General features: G+C 48.3%; 1 protein-coding gene across 1 annotated transcript in view; it reads right to left on the minus strand.

Moving 5' to 3' along the window:
- Positions 1 to 1,930: 1,930 nt before the first annotated feature.
- Olfml2a (olfactomedin like 2A) overlaps positions 1,931 to 23,985 on the minus strand; it is a 31,534-nt gene continuing 9,479 nt past the window's right edge. Inside the window, exons 3-8 of the mRNA XM_028856774.2 lie at positions 19,547 to 19,654; positions 17,711 to 17,920; positions 15,440 to 15,701; positions 12,188 to 12,400; positions 9,034 to 9,219; positions 1,931 to 6,103 (exon numbers count right to left, since the gene is read on the minus strand). Coding sequence (XP_028712607.1) covers positions 5,499 to 6,103; positions 9,034 to 9,219; positions 12,188 to 12,400; positions 15,440 to 15,701; positions 17,711 to 17,920; positions 19,547 to 19,654 — 1,584 coding nt within the window. The 3' untranslated portion in view covers positions 1,931 to 5,498. The remainder of the gene's footprint in view (positions 6,104 to 9,033; positions 9,220 to 12,187; positions 12,401 to 15,439; positions 15,702 to 17,710; positions 17,921 to 19,546; positions 19,655 to 23,985) is intronic.

A 23,985-nucleotide genomic window follows, 5' to 3' on the forward strand; every position in this document is an offset into this window, starting at 1 on the left:
TCACAGGGAACCCAGGATGCAGCATGGGGCGATCCGTTTCCTTCCTGTTGGACACTGAGCCACTTACTCAGTCTTGAGGGAATTTTGGGGTCCCACCTCTCTTTGTTTCCCTATTTTTGGGGTAGGGGGACAGCCTTACCCGCCTCACCAGATCCCACCACTTAATTGTCCTTTCAGGGGTACTTAATGGGAAGAGAGTTTCCAGCTAAGGTAGGAGCTTTCATTTCATTTTCTCCCTCCATGTGCCTCACTCCAGACAGGTCAGCAGTGCTTCTTCTCCTCATGCACAGTGACACAGAGAGGGTCCTGCTCTCTCTCAAGTTCCCGAGGACACCAGGATCTACTGCCTTGTCACCAATTCCAGAAGAATGAGGTCTCACCCCACAAGCTTTTCCCTTCCTGGTTCCCTCTTCTAATGAACTACTCAGCCAATTGTTACAGGATCAGCATAGCGCTGGAGTCCAAGGACCATCAGTATACCCAGGTGGTAAGGAACAGTAACAGTCCAAAGGTATTTACACCCCCAGACCAAAAAGTGTCTGGGCCCTGCAAAAACAGACTTTAATATAACCATCTATTACTGTTAAATGCTCTCAGCAATTGATCACCTGTGTCTCATGGATGCTAAACTAATAAAGGAAACAGGTGCCTTAAAATAATCTGTCTCCGATAAAGCTTATCTCGGGTCTCTCTCTCTCTCTCTCTCTCTCTCTCTCTCTCTCTCTCTCTCTCTCTCTCTCTCTCTCTCTCTCTCTTTCTCTCTCACTGACCAATATAAGCAGAGTACTAAACACTACAGTGTCATGTTGTCATGGTCACCAGCCCAAGACCTTAATTTTTTCATGGCTGCTTCTTAATGTTTAAATTTTTTTCTAAGCTCCAGAAACCAGCTTAAATCCATCTGGACAGGTCAGATCTACTTCAGGTAAGTGCCAAACCCAAACTTTCCTGGTCTCAGGACCCCATCTCTCCCCCTGGAAATCCCCCCAAAAGGAAAAAATAAAAATAATAATTATTTTTTCTAAGCTTTTCTCTATCTTACCAGCACTCTCCTAGATTCAAGCAGCCAGAGTCCCAAGCCAAGAAAGACAAACAGCTCTGAGGTAGCAGATGACAGCCCACCATCCCAGGACACCTGTCCACCTCCGAAGTCCCCTTCCCTACACCCCAAGAGTTAACCGACACCTGAGTCAGCTGGAAGCAGTTTTTCAGGAGAAACAATGCCCCTATTCCTGTTCACCCACCTTTTTTAATAATAACCAAAAAGTTTGGAATGTTAGGATTCTGGCCACTTCTCTACTTCATGACCACACATGTGCAGTTCAGTAGCTAAGCAAGAGGTCTTACATCATCTGTGCGCTGCATGATTGCACAAATGCACACATCTACTGCCTTAAAAGCCAGACATAGACTCCCCCCTCCCACTACTCTCTCTCTCTGTATGTGCCTCTTCCCAGGCCCAAAATACTCTATTCTGTCCCACCCCCCACTCCTCCTAATAAATCTCTGATACTGGCTTTTGCCCTGCCTCATGACTGTTCCTTGCACGGTAACAGTGCCACTTATTTAAAACCAACAGCCAGCCTCGGTCAAAAAGTTATTAAATATGTATGATATGACAAGGATACAGACACAGAAATGTTTGCTTGCTTGCTTGCTTCCTTCCTGTGTGATGCTGGGCATCAGGCCCAGGCCCTCATACATGCTATAAGCAACAGTGTAATAGTGTACCAGGGAGCTACACCCCTAGTTGTAGTTCACAGTATTACCATTTTTAAATCAAGTTTTCAGTCTTTTTTTTTTTCAAGATAGGGTTTCTCTGAATAATTCTGGCTGTCTTGGAGCTTGCTTTGTAGACCATGGTGGCCTTGAACTCAAAAATATGCCTGCCTCTTCCCAAGGGCAAGGATCAAAGGCACGTGCCACCACATTCAGCTGTAGTCATGGGTTTTATTTATGTATATTCCACACTGTTACAAAAAGATCTTGTGGCACCTTAATAAAATAGATTAAATACAGTAGAATAAAAGTATATCAGGGTAAAGGTACATATAAAAGGCTAGAATGAAGCTGGTTAAACTCCATAAAAGTGTTTAAAATAATCTCAAACTTGTCTTTGAGCTTTCTATTGGTCCAAACCAAGAAAAAAACATGACTACTTACAACAGTTAGTTGGGGCTTTGGTTTAAAGAGACCTAGTTCAGATCTAGACACCTGGGCCTGAGCACATTGCTCAGCTTCTCTGAACTTGGGGTTCAGAACCTATAATGAGAGAAACCTAGGGGCTCCAGGTTGGGTTAGTGAGTGAGGTGATTTCCAATTCTGGAAGGTGCTGGGAGGTTTCCTGAAGTCCATGGCCTTCACTAATCCTTGGTCCCAGCTGTCTCAGGGACTTCATACCCCCACCCAGCCTGAGGGAAGGGCAGCATGGAAGGGGCGGGCTCCTGATTTCCTGTGCCTAGGCTCTCTGACCACCACACAGTGCACTGTACTGCACTACAAAACCTCTCTGATGCAGGAGAATAAAATTCTCCGCAGGAGCCCCCCCAGTTGTCCCTCCTGTGAGGCCCCAGGGTGGACCTCCCCTTCTTTCTCCCCTCGAGTGCAGATAAGATTCAAAGACCAAGAAGATGGAGTGACTCAGTGATCCAGCACTTGCCTAGCACCCCCAACACCCATTCAAGGCTTGGCAATCTCTGGAGAGGAATCCATGATGGAAGCTAAAGCTCCTTCACCTATGGCGATGGTTTGCCTTCACAAAAAGGTCAGTGGGCAGTTCTTTACAATCCAGGCCCCGCCTGTGAAGTACCTGTTGCCCAGCATAATATACCAAGGTATTGTGTGAGTGCACACATGGGTATGTATGTGAGTATGAGTGGTGTGTGTGTGTGTGTGTGTGAAGGTGTCTGTGAGTGTGTGTGTGTGGTAGTGGGAACTAGATTTCCTTTAGAGCTCACAAACTGGCAGATTAAGGCTCCTCAGCAAAACTCTTTCCCTGCTTTTCATCACCAACAGGATAAAATCCAATTAGAATCCATGTCAGAATTTTCTGGGCTCTGTTAGTCTATACTGTTTTGTTCTAGACATGGCTAGATGTGTCCACGCCTTTGGCTTGCCATTCAAAGCTCTGCACAAGCTGGCCTTTTGGGGGGCTTTTCCCATGGCCATCTTGACTAACTGCAACTGGCAGCACTCCTGGAGCTTGCCACCAACATGGCATGAAGAGGACAGAAAACATGCTCCGAGCAGCTTTGAACCCTGAGCTCTGCCAAACGACACTGCTGTGTGACCTTAGGTATATTCTTCCACGCCATTGTGTTCACCTGTCTGTGGGCCCATCCCTTACCACTGATGGTTCTCAGATAACAGTGACAGGTTACCTGGTGTGGTTAGGTAACCCTAACCCTAACCTGGCTCTTCCATTACCAGCCTATGTGACAAGCGCCTCGCCTGGGGTCCAGTGTGACTCTCCATAGATGAGGAAATGAACTGTATTTATCACACAACACACAAAGACCTGAAAACAGAAGGGACCTGAAGAATGACTGGGCTCTGTGGCAGGCCCTGTGTCCCACCCTTGGAAACTATGCCACATGTTTACTCTTCAAACCAATGTGTCTAGTGTTCTCTTTCCTCAGACTGCTGCAAGCTGCCTGAGCACCTCTCACATGGTTGGGCTATGACGTCACAAAACACAGTCTTGAAAAAAAAAAAAAAAACCACATCCAGGGCCAAGGGAAAGGTCAGGGTATACACAGGCGGTGGTGCAAGGGGGTTCCAAGTCCTCTGAAGAGGCTGGAAGGGAAGCCTGCAGTGGTGAGCTGGGTGGGGGAGCTGGATGTGGCTACCACTATGAGTCAGACCTGGCTGGGCTGGATGTCACTGTCCCTCTTTATTTCAAGGGTGAGTTATTCCTTAAGCAAAACATCATCCAACAATGTCTGGAAGAAATGAAGTCTGCACAGAACCTGAATCTCCCTACCCAATGCTGCACAGTGGGATTTCATAATGGGGCAGCTGGTATCCACTGCAGATTGCCTAGGAGCGGGCACAGCGCGTAAGGAAGGGTCCAGGGTCCAGTGGTAGACACCTTCAGAGGTGCTGTGGGGAATCTGTTATTTTTGCAGGCAGAGCTGTCTCTGAGGTGGGAGGGTATAGGACTTTTCCAAATGAGATCAGCTATGTCCTGCCCTATATGACTCCACTCCCTTATCCTAGAACTGTTGGGATCTATATTTTCTTTGCTTAAAAAGAGGAGATGGGCAAAAGAACTTCTCTACAGCTGTAAAACGAATGTCCAAAGCAGCCATAGGCTGGCTTGAAAGGTCGTGTTTTCAGGGCTGTCTGTGTCCGTAGGTGCTGTGAGCCACAAGCAGCACCAGAATAGCTGCCAGTCCCATTGTAGGGTAGCTTATACATGTTCACTAGTATGTCCACAATCCCACCAAGTCCTATCTCAAAGAAAATCCTGGTGCTAAGTCCACCTCCTGGCTTTGTCCTGCAACCTGAGAAGGCCCAAGGTCTCTTTTGAATCCCTCTGTCCTGTCTCCCCCAGATTCCCAGGCTGCTGGACCAGCCCACCAAATGACCAGATCAGGATCGACATGGAAGAAGGAGCCTGTTCCATCTTGGGGCCACCCTCTCCAGAGACAAAGGCCTTACTCCTAGCAATCCCTGAGTGTGAGCAGACTAGCTTTAAAGGCCCATAAAGGACTCCAGGCTCAAGGGAAGGGAGAGGGAAGGAGCCAAGGCCTAGTGGGTGGTATAGGAGTTGAGATGGGGGGAGCTCAGGCCAGCACCCCATTCTGCCAGAGCTGAGCTGCCTATACCTTCTCATCTGTTGAGAAATGTGCAAGGAACAGGAAGACAAGAAGTAGCCACAGAGGGAGGGCCATGGACCCAGCCAGTGCTTGCTTCAGGGTGTGGTTCTTGCTCTGTGGCTGTGATGGTGAACTTCTGGAAAGTGGTCAGACAGTATAGAGGAGAGCACAGGGGCTGACCACAGGTCAAGAGGCTCTAAGTCAAAGTCGTGGGCATTCAAGCAGAAGAGTGACTGTTCTGGAGCTGCAGAACTTCAGTGCATAGGTTCCCAAAGACTTTGCAGAGTCCTGGGAAGGGTCCTGGAGTTGGAAGAATTGGCGAGGTCATCTCATCCATAAAGTGTGGCTATTGTGAGAACATAGCCTGCCCTACTACAACTGGGATGCTGCCCCTTTGGGCTTCAGTCACCTCTTCTGCTCAATGGGCTTAAGGATCTCTGCCTCCAAGGGAAGCAGGGGAAAGAGTCAAAAGGGTACATGTAGGAAAAGCCCTCAGCACAACATTCTGCAATGGAAGCTAGTGTCACCTGCTGGGTGCTAAGGAAGTACTGCCTTGGTTGCCATCAAAGCCAATACCTAGCCCAGGACACCCTCAGTTGATATTGTTATCAGTTGCAGGAGTGGCTAGGAGCAGCCCCTACTCCTCTGCTGCCCTCCCCTGTGAACATAGGTCCCCATTCAGACCACAAAGTGGAGGGTGTAGGTAAGCTGGTGGCCATTGTCCCAGGCATAGAGCACCCGCTCCTTGGGGTTGTAGTCAACCTGAGTAGTGTAGGAATACTCATTGAGGAAGGGCAACTGTAGGTGAGCATCAGTGCCTGTGTGGGTGTCGAAGGCATAGGCCACCTGGCTTTCGTGCTGGTTGTAAGTATCCACAGCATACAGGATGCCACACACCAGGAAGCAGTTCCCGTAGGAGTTCCTCCTCAGCCGTGTCTTCCATGTGGTCTCTTGGTGCACAGAGAGGTCTCTGGGGTCCAGGCGGCTCAACACAATCACCTCAGGCTGGGCTTCATCTTGCTCATCCACAGCTGGGTAGATGACCCACAGACCACTCTCATCTACAGCAAAATCAATGTCCGAGTGGCCACGCCACTTCCAGGGTGTGGTATCTTCATAGACCACATCGGGTAGTAGTGCCCAGGAGGCCACAAAGCGCTGGTGCAGGTCATATTTGATGATGTTCTTGGTGAAGGCACGGTTGTAGTAGAAGGCACCCTGGTACACCACATGGCCTGTGCCTATCCAGTTGTAGGGTAGCTTGTACATGTTACTCCATCGACCTGCATATGGAAAGTGGAGGGTCATACCAGAGTACCCTGGGCAGCCCCAACCCACCTGTGCTGCTTAGTTTGATACAACCCTGGAGGAATTGCCCAGATCAGATTGGCCTGTGGCCATATTTTTGAAAGATTATCTTGCTTGATGATGGATGTGGGAGGGCACAGCCCACTGTGGGTGGTACCATGCCTAGGCAAGTGCTCAGGGCTGTGTAAGAAAGCTAACTGGAGGGCTGGAGAGATGGCTCAGAGGTTAAGAGCACCAACTGTACTTCCAGAGGTCCTGAGTTCAATTCCCAGCACCCACATGGTGGCTCACAACCATCTGTAATGAGATCTGGTGCCCTCTTCCGTATACATAATAAATAAATAAATCTTTTTTTTTTTTAAAAAAAGAAAGCTAGCTGGACTAGATGTAGAGGTGTATGTGTTTAATCCACTTGGGAGGCAGAGGCCTCTGTAGATTTGAGGCCAGCCTGGTCTACATAGTGAGTTCCAAGGATAGCCAGAACTTTTTAGTGAGACGCTGTCTCAAAACAAAACAAAACAAACACACAATAAACAAAAAATAAACAAATATGGGGTGATGCGTGTCTTTAATCCCAACACTTGGGAGGAAGAGGCAGGTGGATCTCTGTGAGTTCCAGGCCAGCCTGGTCTACAGAGCTAGTTTTAGGACAGCCAAAGCTACACAGAGAAACTCTGTCTTAAAAAACAAACAAACAAAAACCCAAAACCTAACCAACCAACCAACCAACTAACCAAATAAAACTATCGAGTATGATCCAGTAAGCCATCAGGGTTCTTCTGGGGTTCCTGCCTTGATTTCTTGGCCTTGATTTCCCTCAATGATTGACTGTTACCTGGAAGTATGAGTAAACTCTCAAGTTGCTTGGGATCATGTTGTTTATCACAGCAACAGAAAGCTAAGTAGAACATCACACATTCACCATAGAGACCATCAAGGGCTTACCAGTGCTCAACAAATACTTGGCACCAAAACTTAACCATGTGGTTGGACCTAAGCCCAACATCTCGTTCATACAATAGTGCCATGAAGGAAGTACTGACATTATCCATGTGTCCACCAGTCTATGAGTCCTGGGCTGCAGGTCACCAGTTGTGACACTGGTAGCCAGGATTGAGGTGTAAGGTGATGCCAACCCTGTGCTTTGTCTCAGAGACTTTGCATACGATTTTCCTTGAGTGACGTTTGCTATTCACCATCCAATCTTCATAGGGAATGCCTACCTGTCTCTCAGTGTCCCTAGCCAATGTGACCTCCGTAGGTCATAGTGAAGGGCCTCCCCTAACCCTTTGTCTTGGCACTTCCATAATCACCAGCCTGTGAGCTGCTCCAGACACAGACCAAGCCAATTTTGAGCTTAGAAAAGATATTAGCTATTCCAGGACATTCTCTATGATTCCCATGGTCCTCAGTAATGTCCATACTCCTCCATGGGACTGACAGGTACACCCCAGCCTATTCTCACTACCCCACTCCATGACACCATGCTGCTTCTGGCAGGCCTCTTCACACACTGAGCCTTCTGTCTGGAACACTTTTTCTTCTCTCTACTATTTTCCTCCTGATCCTCCACAGGGCTCAGTCCAGCACCTGAAGGCCCCTGGAAAAGCCTTCCTGTGTCTCCACGCTCTTTCCCACAGAGTACTAAACTAGACTGTCCTAAGCTGTACGAAGATTGCCTCCTTAAGCCTTTGCCTCCTACAGAGTATGGATTTCTGGAAAGTGAGATTTTTTTTTTTTTTTTTTCTGAGATAGGGTTTCTCTGTGTAGCTTTGCACCTTTCCTGGAACTCACTCTGTAGCTCAGGCTGGCCTTGAACCCCTGGCTCTGCCTCCTGAGTGCTGGGATTAAAGGCGTGCGCCGCCGCCGCCGCCGCCGCCGCCGCCGCCGCCGCCGCCGCCGCCGCGCCGCCGCCGCCCGCCGCCGCCGCCGCCGCCGCCGCCCCGCCGCCGCCGCCGCCGGCCGCCGCCGCCGCCACCCCCCCCCCCAGCTGGGGAGATGGTTTTAATGACCTTTTCCCTCATCCTGTCCCAGATCTGATAACCAAAACTTGTCCTCCTGCTGACAGCCCTTCTGTGGGCATTGCCCAGAGTTGTAACTCTTCTAAGGCCTGAGGGCAGGCAAAAATCTCATGGATTTAGGAAGATTCATAAAATGTGAGTGGACGCTGAGCTGGGTAGTTTTTGTTTGTCTCACTATGCAACTCTGGCTGTCCTGGAACTCACTATGCAAATCAGGCTGACTCCAAATCACAGAGGCTGGCCTCTGCCTCCTGATTAAAGGCGTCCTGACTTTCTTTGAAGATGAACAGTGATATGAAAGTGTGAGCTACCAGGCGGTGGTGGCACATGCCTTTAATACCAGCACTCGGGAGGCAGAGGCAGGCAGATCTCCATGAGTTCAAGGGCAGCCTGGTCTACAGTGCGAGATCCACTCAAAGGCACCAAAGCTACACAGAGAAACCCTGTCTGGAAAAAAAAAAAAAAAAAAAAGAAAAGAAAAGAAAGAAAGTGTGAGCCACCTCCTAAACCCTTTCTTCCCAACTTGCTTTTGGTCATGGTGTTTCATTGCAACAACAGAAACCCAAACTAAGACAGACACACATAGGCAATGGCACAGAACACTCAGCAACTGGAAGCTTATGATAGCAGGTCACACTTATGTGGTCATGAGGTAGGACCACATCATGAGGTAGGTAGACCTTTGCTCTGTATTCAGTTCCCAGCAGTGGGTAACAGGATTTTCTGAAAGCCCAGACACCCTTCCTTAGGGCAGGTGGGCTACCTGGAGCTAAGACAGGCTGGACATTGGAAATAACAGGCACAGGAAGGCTGAGTCTCATGGGAGCACCCACCCCAGGTCGACCACACTCCCACTTTTCCCTCTCCTACCCAGCTTCCCTGACCTTGTTTGAAATTTTCCAGGTTTCGAAACTCCACCAGATTGTTTCCATAGTAGTAGTTGGTGACATAGATTCTGTCATCAAGAGCTGCAGGGTCCTTCATCCAGGCCCCTTCATGGCGCCCGTAACTGTGGTGCTTCACAGGGGGTTCCACGGCTCGGAGGGTGCCCTCACAGCTGCCTTCCCTACCTGTAAGGAGCAAAGGACACAGTATTTCATATACAGAGTGAGCCACTAGCTCCAAGCCAGAGCAGTGGGTCTAGGAAGGCGATCCAAGTCCATCTTCTCTTTTGCTTTGTTTTTGAGACAGAGTTTTTATAGCCCTGCCTGTCCTGGAACTGGCTCTGTAGACTAGGCTGACCTTGAGATCTGCCTGCTCCTGCCTCCAGAATGCTGGGATTAAATGCATGCACCACCATGTCTGGTTTATCCAATTCCACCTTAACTCTCTTGAAGGTTTTGTTTGGCCTATGAGCAAAGCAATGCCTGATCACCGGAAAAAGCAGGAACAGTCAGAAAGGGGAACAGAGGAGATGCATACCATTCAAAAATCCAACATCCACTGTATATGAAAATAAAACACAAAAAAGAGGGCCATCTCAGAGAAGCAGAGAACAGAATGGTGGGTAATAGTGGGGCTGGGTTTGACAGAAGAATGAGTTCAGGGTGTCTCCTAATACTTGAGAACTGAAGCTGGGTGTTATGAATGCCTGTAACCCTCAAATTGTGGAGGCTGAGGTAGGAAGAAAACCACTGCTGTGAATCTGAGACCAGCCTGGGCTATATACAGTGCCAGACCAGTCACGATACACAGCAAGACCCTGCCTCAAAAAGGAAGGAAAGAAGCATGTGGTGGCGTACGCCTTTAATTCTAGCACTCGGGAGGCAGAGGCAGGTGGATCTCTGTGAGTTCAAGGCCAGCCTGGTCTACAGAGCGAGATCCAGGACAGCCAAGGCTACTACACAGAGAAACCCTGTTTCAAAAGAGAGAGGGGGAAGGGAGGGGAAGGAGGGAGGGAAGACGGGTGAAGATGAATTCTAGTATACAAAGAAACTTCTGAATATGTGGTGCTCCCTTCCCTTCCTCCTGTCCTTGCATGCAGTCACACAGACTTTTAAAAACTGTGATCTTTCCAAATACATGGCTTTTTGTATCCTGTTTTCTCCTTCCATGGACCGAATTCTCACATTATTAAATAGTCTTTTAATGATGTGATTTCTAGGTCCCCTGCCAGGCCACCAGACAGCTGTGCCCTTTAAATTATTCACCCCTCCACTCCCAAGTGTCAGCTCTGTAGGTTATTTCCAGTGTTCTGGCTCCAGGAACTGTGTTGTGAGAAAACCGTATTAGTTGCAGCTGTTTGCATCGCTTGTCGATCCTCCTGGAAAAACAAGTGTGAAGAGCTGGCACTGGGGCCAGAGTGAGGAAGGGTCTGAAGGCTGCAATCACAGACAGTCAAGAGCCCTTCAGAAGGACAGATCCACGATTTACTGAGGACAACATTTACTGTGTGACATAAATTACAGCTATAAATGCGGACATAAAAACAAAGAGGCAGGTGTGGTGGCCCACGCCTTTAATCCTAGCACTCATGAGGCAGAGGCAGAAGGATTTCTGGGAGCTCCCAGGCCAGCTAAGTCTACAGAGCGAGTTCCAGGACAGCAAGGGCTACACAGAGAAACCCTGTCTCAAAAAAACAAAAACCAAACCAAACCAAACCAACCAACACACAAAAACCCAGAAACCAAACAACAACAACAATAACAAAATAAAGAAACAAACAAACAAACAAAAAAAAAAAACAGCCAAAGAGGGCAGGGGGTGTGGAGCGCAGGGGTGTAGAGCACAGGGGTGTAGAGGGTAGGGGGTGTAGAGTGCAGGGGTGTGGAGCGCAGGGTTGTGGAGTGCAGGGGTGTAGAGCACAGGGATATAGAGTGCAGGGGCATAGAGTGCAGGGATGTAGAGTGCAGGGGTGTAGAGTGCAGGGGGTGTGGGATGCAGGGGGTGTAGAGTGCAGGGATGTAGAGTGCAGGGGTGTAGAGTGCAGGGGTGTGGAGCGCAGGGGTGTAGCTCATGTAGCTCAGGGTGGCAGCTGGAGGCCAAGGACTTAGAGTCCTAAGACCTTGAAACCCAAACAAACCGCCTGGAGAGAGGACCTAAAGAAAGACATCCTGGCTGAATGTAGTGACAGGGTTCCAGGGACATTTTAAAGAGAATTTACTGCAAATAGACCTGTTTATTTGCCACTTTAAATGCTGGCACTTTCTCTGTAAAGGCTCCTGGGATAACTATGTCAGACTATGAGAGGACAAACTTCTCTATCGCATAGTCTTTCTTTTTCCATATAACTCTTTAAAAATGCAAAGTCCCAGCTGGAGGGATGACTCAGCAGCTAAACATGCTTGCTGTGCAATTTTGAGATTTTGTCTGCTCCCAGCATACTAGCAAGCAGGACATCACACACACACCTGTAACCCCAGTTCTGAGGGGCCCAGAAACAGCAAGTTTGCTGGAATTTTCTGGCTTTCAGCCTGGCCAAGAAAACACAAGTCACGGGTTTAGGGAGAGACCTTGCCTCAAAAAAAGAATAGCTAGAAGTGATAGAAAGGATCTCTCTCTCTCACTCTCTCTCTCTCTACACACACACACACACACACACACACACACACACACACACACGTTTAAAAAAAATAAAAAATTGGGGAGCTGGAGAGATGGCTCAGAGGTTAAGAGCACTGACTGTTCTTCCAGAGGTCCTGAGTTCAATTCCCAGCACCCACATGGTGGCTCACAACCATCTGTAATGAGATCTGGCGCCCTCTTCTGGTGTGCAGTTATACATGCTGTATACATAATAAATAAATTAATTAAAAAATAAATAAAAATGAAATAAAAAATTTCAAAGTACGTCAGGCATGGTGGCACATGTCTATAATCCCAACACTAAGGCGCTAAGGCAGAAGGGTGTGAGCTCCAGGATAGCCTGAGCTACACTGAGACCTTGCCTCAAAATAACTAAAACCCAAAACAGCGACAAACCGAACAAAAAAATCAATAATTTGATAACGCTGAACGTTCTTGGATCAGGAGCCAAACAAGACATGAGCTGGATTTAGTCATGAGCTGCGATTTCTGACTCTTAGGAAACTCACTCACCTTGGCTGGGGCCTTCTGGATGCAACGGTGGCTCAGAGGGCCAGGGAGTGCTGATGGGAGCCAGGGTGAAAGTGGAGATGTCGGGGGCCAAGCTGGCTCCTTCTGAAGCCTGCAGCCTGACTCCATCACGTTTGGCAGAGTTCGGCTCCAGAAGCTTGGCCTCCATCTTGGGTGGTAGTTTCTCCAGCCAGGAAGTGCCCTTGAGAGTGTTGTCTGCAGGGAAAAGAGGACCCAGTGCCCATGCCCCAGCAGTGCTGACGCACAGGTCTGCCACAGACCTCCTCAGGGGCGTCTCTGATCATGGAGGAGTTGAAAGGCCTCAGGTAGGAGATAAGAAGACTTTCTAGTAAACAGGATAGGCCTTTCTGATGATCACTCTGGCCTGGGGCCCAGCTCTGCCACTCCTTTACTGGGTGAGTTTTTAATAACAAGCTCTCACCCCTTGTGTTCCCATCTCTGTAGAAATGAGTGCCATAACCATAGTGCTGATTAGAGGAGTATGTATACAAAACATCTCCACTGACTCTGCAAACATGTGGCCTAAGTGTTAAGTACATTGTTCCAACTCTGTCAGGCCTTAAACTTAGTTCCAGGGGCAAAACTCCTTGTTCAGGATTGTAGACTTTCTCTCAGTCACCTTCCTAGGGACCTTGATAGCATTGAGCCTCCCTCACCTAGTGTTTGTTACCTCAAGCTAGGAAGGGATAGATGCAGCCAGTGTCTTGTCAGTTCTAGACTAGAGACCCACGCCCCTGCCTCTGCCCCACCTCGGATACTTACTTCTCTAGCTGCGTTTCTACCTTCTGGGTCCCCACCATTGGCACAGGCTTGGCTGCAGTTGGGCAGGCCACTCTGTCCCCATACTTGGGACCCAGTGGGAGCAAAGACTCTTTGGTCAGGCTATCCACAGGGAGCATGGCCTTGTCAGCCTGTCTGTCTACTCTGTAGGTATGAATGAAAATGTGGCCACATGTATGTTTGGTTTTTAATGTCTGAGTTCATATGTTCTCTATGTTAAGGAATACAAGTTAATACTAGTCATCTGGCTATTCAGATACTAGTTTAAAGCATAAACTGTTAATTTATATTAAATAATTCTTATTTGATTATAATCTATTAAGAAATAAATAAAACGGAATCTGAGAGGTCCGTTCCCACAGGCCTTCTTTGGCAGAGTCAGATATCAAAGCTGTGCCTGGGCAGTGGCCCAGCCAGGGGTCAGAGGCCCTGTGTTGTGCCAGGCTGAGCTGGCAGGATTCAAGGACAGCAGCTGGCATCAGGGATTGGGAGGTATGTGAAACCTTAAAGGGCTCAGAAATGAAGGGACCTTTTCTTTTCTAGTGTGTCCGTCTCTCTTTCAACAAATGTATGAGGTGCATATGTGTATGGAAGCCAGAGGACAACTTTTGATATCATCCTCAGAAATATTATCCATATCCTTTGAGACAACTAGTTAGGCTAGACTGGCTCGCTAGTGAGCCTGAGGGATCTTCTTGTAATCCCAGTGTTGGGATTACAAATGTGTGCTACCATCCTGGAAAAAAGGCTCAGTGGTTAAAAGCACTGACTACTATTCCAGAGGACCCAGATTCAATTCCCAGCACCCACATGGAGTTTATAACTGTTTGTAACTTCAGTTCCACGGGTTCTGGCATCCTCACACAGACATGCATGCAGGCAAAACACCAATGTACATAAAATAAATAAATCTCTAAAAAATAAAATATTATTTTAAAGGGGGGGGGGGACTGGAGAGATGGCTCAGCAGTTAAGAACACTAGTTGCTCTTCAGAGGACCCAGGTTCAATTCCCAGCACCTACATGGAAGCTCACAGCCCTTTGTAATTCCAGTTCTAGGGGATCTGACATCCTCATACAGGCATACATGCAGGAAAATACCAATGCACATAAAATAAAAATAAATAAGTTAACAACAATCAAAAAACAAATCAAAACAACAACAATAAAAACAAACAAACAAACACGTGTGTGCTACCATACTCGGTATCTTTTAAAATGTGGCTTTTGGGTATCAAATTTAGGATCTCATGCTTTTGAGGCAAGTACTTTATTGACTGAGCTATTTTGCCAGTACCTGAGGTGGGAATTTAATCTTGTAAGTAAGGTCTTGGGCGTGCTAGATAAGCATTGTCTTATCTCTACACTAAGCTACATCCTCAGCCCTCTTTGCACTCTGAGACAGGGTCTCAGTCACCTAGCTTAGTCTTGAAATCACTCTGTGTCCTAGGGAGACCTTGAACTTAAAATAATACTCTAGGGGCTGGAGAGATGGCTCAGAGCTTAAGAACACTGGCTCCTCTTCCAAAGGACTGAGGTTCAATTCCCAAAATCCACATGGCAGCTCACATGTCTAAAACTGTCTAAAACTCCAGTTTCGGAGGATCTGACACCTTCCTACAGACATACATGCAGGCAAAGCCCAATGTACGTTAAATAAATAAACACATCTTTAAAACAACAACAAACAATATTCTAGCCTTGGCACTTACTAGCTGCAATTTACAGGCCAATGCTACCAAGCCTGGGGTATGCTTTTTTGTTGTGTGAGTCAGGCTCTTACTGTGTAGCTCAGGCTGACCTTGAACTTCTGCCTCAACCTCTTGAGTGCCTGGGATTTCACCACTGAACCTGATGGGAGGGAATTCTTGAAGAATATTAAGCTCTAACTGCTCCACCTCCCTGCCTTCGGAAGAACCCAGTTACTTCTTGCGAAGCCCTTTGCTGTGACCCAGGTGGAGACACCAGGGAACAAGTTGGCAGGAAAAGTGCAGGGTCTGTGGGCTCTTCTTCGGGAAGATGACAAGTGAGAGAAATGGAGAGGCCAGTGCAGAAGCGAGAGGGTTCCCCAAGGGCCCATCTCACTCCCTGGAAGCCCCATGTTCTCCCACCTCCACTGTCGTGAGTGCCGTTCCTCCCACAGAACTGCAAGCTCTGTAGGGGTCCCGTGTCCACCTCACTCTGTCATCTGGTACATAGCTGACTGGTAGCAAATCTTTGAACAAAACAAAGTACAGAAAAAGTGAGGACAACTGTAAGTACTAAGAGAGGCCCCTTGTATTGCCTCTATTATTTCCTTATCAGCAACCCTGCCTGGGGTCTTCTACCCAGTATGTGATTGAGCAAAGGACCCTACAAAAGTAAACAATGTATTGAGATCTGTGGCTTTGTGGCTGCTGAGAAGGCAGGTGGATCTCTGGAGTTGGTCATCCCTCCCCACTCCCTTCCACTCACCAGCCGTGGCCTTGGGTGCTTCTTGCTTGGCCTCCTGCCTGCCCGCCTTGTAGTAGGTGAAGCCTCGGATCACTGACTGCTGCTGGGCCAGGGCACGGGGCCTGGCTGAGGGGTGGGGTATTTTGCCCTTGAGGCTCTCCTTCCTCAGCTTCTCCACTTTCAGCAGCTTCTCCTTGGGAGGCTTTGCAAGGCCCTTGTCTGAGAAGCTCTTTTGCATGCTGCCATATTTGTTGAGGTCTTTGCCTTGCCCTCCAGCTGTGTCCTGAGAAGAGTGGAAGTCTCAGACTTGGGTGACTGTAAACTGATGGGCTGCGAGTCACAGAAGCTCAGTGTGGGAGCTGGAGGTGGTCACAGTGTTTGTCAAGTTGTAGATATATTCATAATTTGTCTGCCTCTGTTTCTCTCCTTAGCATTCTGGTTCCTCTGCAGACTTGAGACCCAATCTGGTGGGTTACATACTCATTCCCAACTCCTGTCCACTTGTTCTCCTGGCTTCACTGACAGCTTGGCTCCTGAGCAGGCCTCCTAGTCCTGTCTCTCACTCATTGATCTTAGTGTATGGGAAAGGGTGAGGTTCTTGGGTCCCTTTACAGAGCACCCAGAATGCTTCCCATGTTAGCCTTGAAATCCTAGCATCCTGAAAAGCCTTTCAGTCCCATGTTGGTCTGGCTAGCCCTAAGGAATGCCGTGTCTAACATTTTGTGAGCTTTGTTATTTTCACTTCCCACTCAAATGCTCTGAGGCTGGCTTGGCACAAGAACACAGGGCCTGGGACACCACCCCTGTGCGAGAGGCAGATAAAGCTTGTACAGTATCTGACGCCTTCTGAGCAGCGGCCAAACTGGGACTCGCTTGCACTTGTACAACTGGCATCTCAGAGCAGGCAGCCAGCTCCTGGCCAAGGCACAGGCTTCCTCATGCTTTATTGTGTCTAGGCAGTCCCACTTGCGGTCAACAAGTCCCACTACTACATTGTCAGCACAGGAGGTTGCAAGTTGAGGAGGAAGGGCCAGAGCTAGGCAGTCACGTAGGCCGGCTGCAGCCCTGGCTCAGCCACACCCCCTCCCTGTAACCTCTTTCCATGTTTCTTCATGTGCCAAGTAGGCAGGAGGTCAATTCTACTTACAGGTTATAGGATGAACTAATATTGTATGTGAGGAAGTCAAGTTCAGAGGATGACTCCTAAAAATATCACCAGAAAATGAGGCTACTGGCTTGTGTCCTGCCCATGGATGACTGATCTGAGGGGCACCAAAAGGGTGGCTACTTGTTGCACTCATGGCCAAGTGACACACTCTGAGTGCCACCCAAGGAAAGAACTTTTACTTCCGAACTTAACTAGAAAGCAGGAGGTCAATTTTTTTGCCTGCAGGGGTGTGCTGGCTTTTTCTTTTTTCTTTCCTTTTTTTTTCTTTTTGTCTTTTTTTTTTTTTGCCAGCTTGACACAAGCTAGGGTGATCTGGGAAGAGAGAACCTCAACTGGGAAAATGCCTCCACCAAAGTGGCTTTGTAGGCAAGTCTGCAGGCATTTTCCTGATTAGTGATAGATTTGATGGACCCAGCCCACTGTGGATGGTGCTACCCCTATGCAAGTGGTCCTGGGCTACATGAGAAAGCAGGCTGAGGAGGCCAGTAAACAGTATTCCTTTATGGCCTCTGCTTCAGTTCCTGCTTTGAGTTCCCACCCTGACTTTCCTCAGTGATGGAGTATGACCTGAGTATGTAAGATGAAATAAACCCTTTCTTCCCCCATTGGTTTTGGTCATGGTCTTTATCACAGTAATACTTCTGAAGACAAATTAGAACAAAAGGATCTACTAGAACAAGGGGGAAAGTCTGTGCAAAGACATGCTGTCTGCTGTGGGTCAGATGGTATTAGTCTTCAGGGGTCCCTGAGGTACTGCCCATTTACTCTGTACCCACCCAGGGCCAGCCACAGCAGGAGAGGCTAGAAGCAGGAAAGCTAGCTTGCTCTTCTAGGGCCAGAGGGAGGTTCCCACAACCTCATTTCCAGTACTTTGGTAACTGGGGATAAGAATAAATACGAAGTTTAGGGGCCAGCCATCCCTCTGGACTGAATCGACAAGTCTGCCCTAGCTTGCCTGTGCTAGCCACAAAGTGGAAATAGACACTGTCCAGTTCTTGCCCTGCACACCAGGGACTCTCCTGCTGTGCTTTCTGTTAGCTCTCTCCTAAGGCTCCAAACACATACAAGCCTGTGTTCTCAAGCCTAGCCATCTTCTGTCCCTGTGATCAGAGCAGAGGTCTCACCTGATCTTTGCTGTCAGGGCTTGAGGCAGGAGCAGCGGCAGGGACGGCAGCGGCATCCCTCTGCAGCAACTGGAGGCCTAGGCTGGACAGTTCCTTCTTAATGCTCATCATGATGGCTGACTGGTTCTCATAGCTCTTCAGCTGCTCACTGAGGTGACGCATGCTGTCTTTCACTGTCTCACTCTGCTGGCTCAGGTTGCCCTTGATGCTCTGTGGGGCAGGATTCATGGTCATTCCTGGCCCTGCTGCTTCTGAGCTGCCACTCTAGAGGGGCACACCAACGTGTCCATCAAGACTTGAGAGGCATAGATACAAGTGGGACTGGTGAACAGGGGGAAGAAAGTATGTCCTATAAGGCCCTGTAGTTAATGATTTTTATTCTCATTAACAAATGAATAAAACATAGGTAATATATGTTTATATTAATAAACGAAAAAGATATAAGTAGGCCAGGTATGGTGGCACATGCCTTGAATCCCAGCACTAGGGAGGCAAAGGCAGGTGGATCTCTGTGAGTCTGAGGCCAGCCTGGTCTACATAGGCAGTTTCAGAACAGCCAAGGACACATAGTGAGACCCTCTCAACTAAATAAATAGAGATAAATAAATAAGTCCCTCTTACTCTTATTTATTTTTCAGTGATGACAATGTTACATATTTTTATGATAGGGACAAATACACACACACACACAGTTTTTCAACACTTGTATTTTTCACTTAACAGCTTATTTTGAGAATAGTTCCGTATCTGTCTACAGAGCATTCCCAACTCCTTTTCATGGATGCATAATATGCCACTGTATGCCTAGGCCATAATTTAGTTAGCCTGTCTCTAAGGGTGGCCCCTGAAAGTCTCCAATAGTCCGTTAATTTAATATTACTTTTTCAAAGCTGGGAGTGGTAGTGCTTGCTTGTGATCCCAGCACTCAAACCAAACTTGTTAAAGAGACAATCAGCAGACTCAGAGCTATGAGGCACCAGTTTGCATTTCCAGAGATAACAAGAGGAAAGTTCGGTGGAGGGTAGCCACACAGCAGTGTGAGAGCATGTATAGGTAATACTGTGCCCAGGAAAAATTCTCATGTCAGCTTCCCAAGCTGGCCTGGGATCAGCCAGGAGGAGATGATCCGACAGGTCTCAGATGATCCCTGTCACTCTGACCCCCAGCTTGGGGTTTAATCAGGGGTCAGTCTTCCCTCCCATGGCACAGGATGCCCAGTTACCACCTCCCTCTGGAAAGGAAGCTGGGAAAGGAAGTCCCCACGCCTGCTCCTGGCAGTGGCATGTCCCTAGACCCCTAGTGCTCAGCAGAGGCCGGATGCAGGAAATGGGTGGAGGCCAGGCGATGCCAGGGGAGAGGCAATCCTTGAACCTTCAGCCTGGACCTCCAGGCTTATTCAACTGTTCTTGTACCCAGAGGGTAGTCCTATAGAATACACAGCCTGTCCAGTCAGAAGTACTGGGACTGTGACACCTAGGGAGGGAGGTTTGATCAGTTCTGCTACGTTGTACCAACCCTGAGGCACCACTGATATGGTACTTCTCTGTGAATGGTACCCTAGAGTTGTGCAGTGTGGACCCTGATGTTGGCAGCACCTCCTCAACACTCCTTCCATGCTACCAAATAGTACCTCAGTTTCCTCATCCAGGCTTTCGGCTTCCTTGGGTCCTGGAAACCCCCAGACCTCTTCCCAAAGACAGGACCCTGCAGCCTACACCTCCCTTCCCAGCTCCCTGCTGGAGCTCTGTTCTGCTTCCTGTGGCCACCAGGGTGAAACAGAATATCTCAGGCCCCCTTGGATACAGCCCTGGGCCCCAGGCCCTGCCCTGCTCTTACCTCCTCCAGCGCGTTCATCTGGGAGGCTACCTTGTGGATGTAGGCATGTACTTTCATCAGATCCATGCTGTATAGAGCACCCTCCAGGAGATCCACCATAGACTGCAGCTGGAGGTGGGGGGTGGAGTAGGGAGACAGATGGTTAAGCTAGGATATGAACATAGCAGGCAGAGGGCACAAAAGGAGCTCCACTGCAGGAGAGAAGCCCAGAATCCCAGAGTCTCATAGTGGCTTGGGCTGCAGCCAACTCATAATCACAGGACAAGGAGCAGATAAGATTTTATTGATGCATTTTTACAAATATGCACATTTGTGTTTTCTTTTTGAAGTGATGGGGATGGATATGAAGGAAATATCTAGGAAATATCTTACCATTGGGTCACATCTCTAACACGTGGGGGATACATATATCCCCAGTTTCTTTGTGATGGGATTATTCTCTGGTAAAATATTTTAAAATAGACAGTTAACTGATATCACCCACAATCACCCTTCTGCATGATGGAACATGGGAGCTTCCCCTGCCTTTTGCACAGTGACCATCCTCTCTGTGCAAACCTCCCTCCTGAATGACAAAGTAGTGAACTCCAAAGACACAGTCAGTATGCTCCCCAGAGGCAGTCCTGAGGGGTGACTGATGGCTGTGGGCTCCTGAGGAGCCAGGCTGCAGTTGTCCCTTGGCTTGGGGCCACATTTTTACTTGGGAGGTCTCCCCTCATGGCCCTGCTTTATGTACTTTGTTGTAGTGTCTCTGGGGAGCGCTTTTATAACAGGCTTCTTGGTCATGAGTCTCTGGCTGACGGGCCTGCTTGATTCAATTGATAATCCAACCCAAAGTATGGACCTTTTTACTTTTTCTTATTTAGATTTTAATTTTATGTGTATGGGTGTTTTGTCTGCATGTAAGTCTGTATATCATGCGGGTGCTGTGGAGGCCAGAAGAGGCCATTGGATCCCCTGAAACTGGAGTTACAGATGTTTGTGAGCTACCACGTGTGTGCTGGGAATAAAACCTTGGTCCTTTACGAGAGGAGCCAGTGCTCTTAAGCGAGGCGCCACCCCTTCAGCCCCAGTAGATTAGTATTGTTTGAACTGAGCTCTAGAGAAGGAGCATACACTGGTGGAGCAGAGGTGTGGCCTGTGCTCAGAGCTGGGCGAGCTGGGTTACGGAGTTCTACTTCTTTTACTGCTGTGTGAGCGGCGTGGGCACAAACTGCTTGTGGCGCCTGCTGTGGCAAAAATCCGTAGAGAACAGAAGAGGTTTTAGTTTTCCATGATGCTTTGTACCCACTTGGCAGAGCAATTTTATTTGTGACTCTCAGAAGATCCTGGGCTTGGATGTTTGGTATGCTTGCTTTCTCTCCTTTCTTTCCTTCATTTCTCTCTCCTCGATCCCAATACAGGGGAGCTTGACTATGGAGGCTATAGGTCAATGTTAGGTGTCTCCTAACAATCTCCATCTTATCTCCTGAGACAGGGAACCTGGAAGTCACCATTTTGGCTAGATTGACTGGTCAGTAAGCTCCAGGATTCTTCTGTCTCTGCCTCCACCAGCAGGGTTACAAGCATGTGCCTCCACGCCTGGCTCCACCAGCACTGGGTTACAAGCATGTGCCTCCACGCCTGGCTCCACCAGCACTGGGTTACAAGCATGTGCCTCCACGCCTGGCTCCACCAGCACTGGGTTATAAGCATGTGCCTCCACGCCTGGCTGTGCTGGAGATCCAAACTCAGGTCCTCATGCTTGCAGAGCAAACACTTGACCCATCGAGCCCCTCCCCCCAGCCCCTTCCTCTTCTTGTTCCTCTCTTTCTCCCTTTCCCTTTTCTGCACTGAGGAGGAACTGATGCATGCTAAGCAAGTGCTCTAGCACTGAACTGTACTCCAGCTCCATTTATCCAAAGCCCATTTCTAGACTACTTCACAAAGTATTAGTCCTTGACAGACTCTGGTGTTTGTTTTTCAAGACAAGGTCTTACTCTTTGCCTGTCCTAGAACTCACTCTGTAGCCCAGGCTGGCCTCCAACTCAGAGATCATCCTGCCTGTGCCTCCCAAGTGCTGGGATTAAAGGTGTGACACATTACACCTGGCATCGACAGACTTTTAAACCTCAGTTTTTTTGTAAAGACTTATTGTAGTTTTTAATTGTGTGTGTGTGTGTTTACATGAGTACAGGTGTACTCAGCAGCCAGAAGAGGGTGTCAGATCCCCTAGAGCTAGAATTACAGGTAGTAAGCTGTTCAACCTGAGTGTAGGGAACCAAACTCTGGTCCTCTGAAGATGGAGCCAAGAGCTCTTAATTGCTGAGCGATCTCTCAAGCCCAACAGAGAGCCTCTTTTTTAAAAAAAAAATTATTTATTTATTTTTACTTTATGTACAATGGTGTTTCACCTGCAGGTATGTCTATATGAGTTTGTCAGACTCCTTGAAACAGGAGTTACAGACAGTTGTGAGCTGGCGTGTGGGTGATGGGAATAGAACCCAGGTTCTCTGGAAGAACAGCAGTGTTCTTAACCACTAAGCCCCGCCTCTAGCTCTCCCGCCCACTTTAAATTGGACCTTCACTACAGATAGTATCAGAAGAAGCCATATACATGAGAAAGTGACAGGTAGCCATGGGACTAAACTGAGGGAGAGAGAAGGCTGGGAAGCATCCCCTGTCAGAGCATTCCACCAACCTCTGTCCAGAATGCTGTCTGCCTGAGGACTCCTATGCATCCCTCAGGCCATGCCCAATGTTATCCCCACTTTGTGGCTCCCACAGCCCCTGGCCCAGCACAGAGCACATTGTTGGGGTCAGCAGCTGTGCCCTTAGAAGCCTGGTGACTCCTCAAGGATGGGGCTATGCCTGGCCCATGCCCAAAAACAAAAAGAAAGAAGTAGTAAGAGACATTTTTCTTGGCCAGTCTACCCAAGAAATGGGTCAAGATAGCATCCCCTTTCTTATACAGCTATGTAGCCTAGGCTAGACCACAGCTGGAGTTATTAGCATGGGTGAAGGGACTTGGATAGAGAGGTGGGCTGCAAGGCAAATTCTGTACCCGAGGGGTCCTCTAAATTCCCTCCCTGGGATGTTTACACAAACTTCTTGCTGAGGGCAGCAGAGCCAACTGAGTGGGAGAAACCCTTGTACTGGCTCCCACTGCCTCTGCCCCGTTCTCATTTTAGGGTTTCCCTGGGTACCCTGTAGGTAATCTCTCCCACCTCTTGCATGCTCTACCTGGTAGGGTAACGCTATCTCTAAGGCCAGGCCAAGACCCTGTGTCTGCTAGGCACTGAGAAGGCCTAAGGGACAATGGCTTGGTGGGAACCTCAGCCTCGTGACCTTTTAGGTGGGCAAGTGACTGCAACAGAGAATTTGGGGCTCAGTCTTGTCACTCCCCTCTGTTATTTCAGGCTATTTATATCCTTTCTTTGGATTCAGAGACCATTACAAGTAAAGCTGACACTATACACTCCCTTCCTAAAAGGGTTCTAACAGAGATGATACGAGGCAGCCTTTAGACAAAAGGCACTGTACGACTTCATAGTGAGCATGCTCACAACTCAGCTGCAGAAGCTGAGCATGATAGGGCATGCCTGTAAGCCCAGTACTTGGGAGACTGAGGCAGGAGGAGTGTTGCTACAAGTACAAGGTCAGTCTGGGTTACAGTCTGAGATCTTGGATCCACAAGTCAAAACAACAGAACCTCCAGTTATTGGACCACTGACTTGAGAAGAAACTGATTTTGTCCCTGTAACTGCAGACAGGCCTGTGGGTTAGATGCTGGAGTTCACAGGGCACTGGGGAGACCCCAGGGAGACAGTGTGATCCAGACACTGCCAAACTGTTAGACGGTCACTGGCTTAAAATGTGCTACTCCCTCCAAGTTTAATAATTTTGGCGTAAATTTATGTAGTACAAAAATAAACGTAAGTTAATTTTTTGTTTGTTTGTTTCTGTTTTTGTTTTTGTTTTTCCAAGACAGGGTTTCTCTGTGTAGCCTTGGCTGTCCTGGAACTCAGTATGTAGACCAGGCTGGCCTGCCCGGCTCCTAAAGTTAAATTTAAAGAAAACATTTTTAGCCAAATCCTGGAGACAGCACTTCATGGGCCTCTTGCTTCTCTGTGTATCTTGCATGCAAAGGATCCAACCATCTTACTTTGGAATCACCTAGTTAGAGTGAGTAAGCTTGGGTCATAAGACAGCATTTTCCTGCAGGAAATGACACAGGTTTTAGTTCTCTGAAACTAAAGGGTTCTTCTATTCCACACCACACTGAATACAGTATGCTGAAGCACAGCAAACCAGTGAAGGAGAATGGAGATTAGCTGGGAGTCATGAAGTCCTTTGTCTGTGACCTTCCACTAGCATCCAGGGATATGTCATCTTGTAAACTTATACAAGTCAGGTTAGCATCTCAGACCATTCATGGTTTCTGACACTAAACAGGCCAA

Source organism: Peromyscus leucopus, chromosome 4 (genome assembly GCF_004664715.2).
Source record: "Peromyscus leucopus breed LL Stock chromosome 4, UCI_PerLeu_2.1, whole genome shotgun sequence".
Classification (NCBI taxonomy): domain Eukaryota; kingdom Metazoa; phylum Chordata; class Mammalia; order Rodentia; family Cricetidae; genus Peromyscus; species Peromyscus leucopus.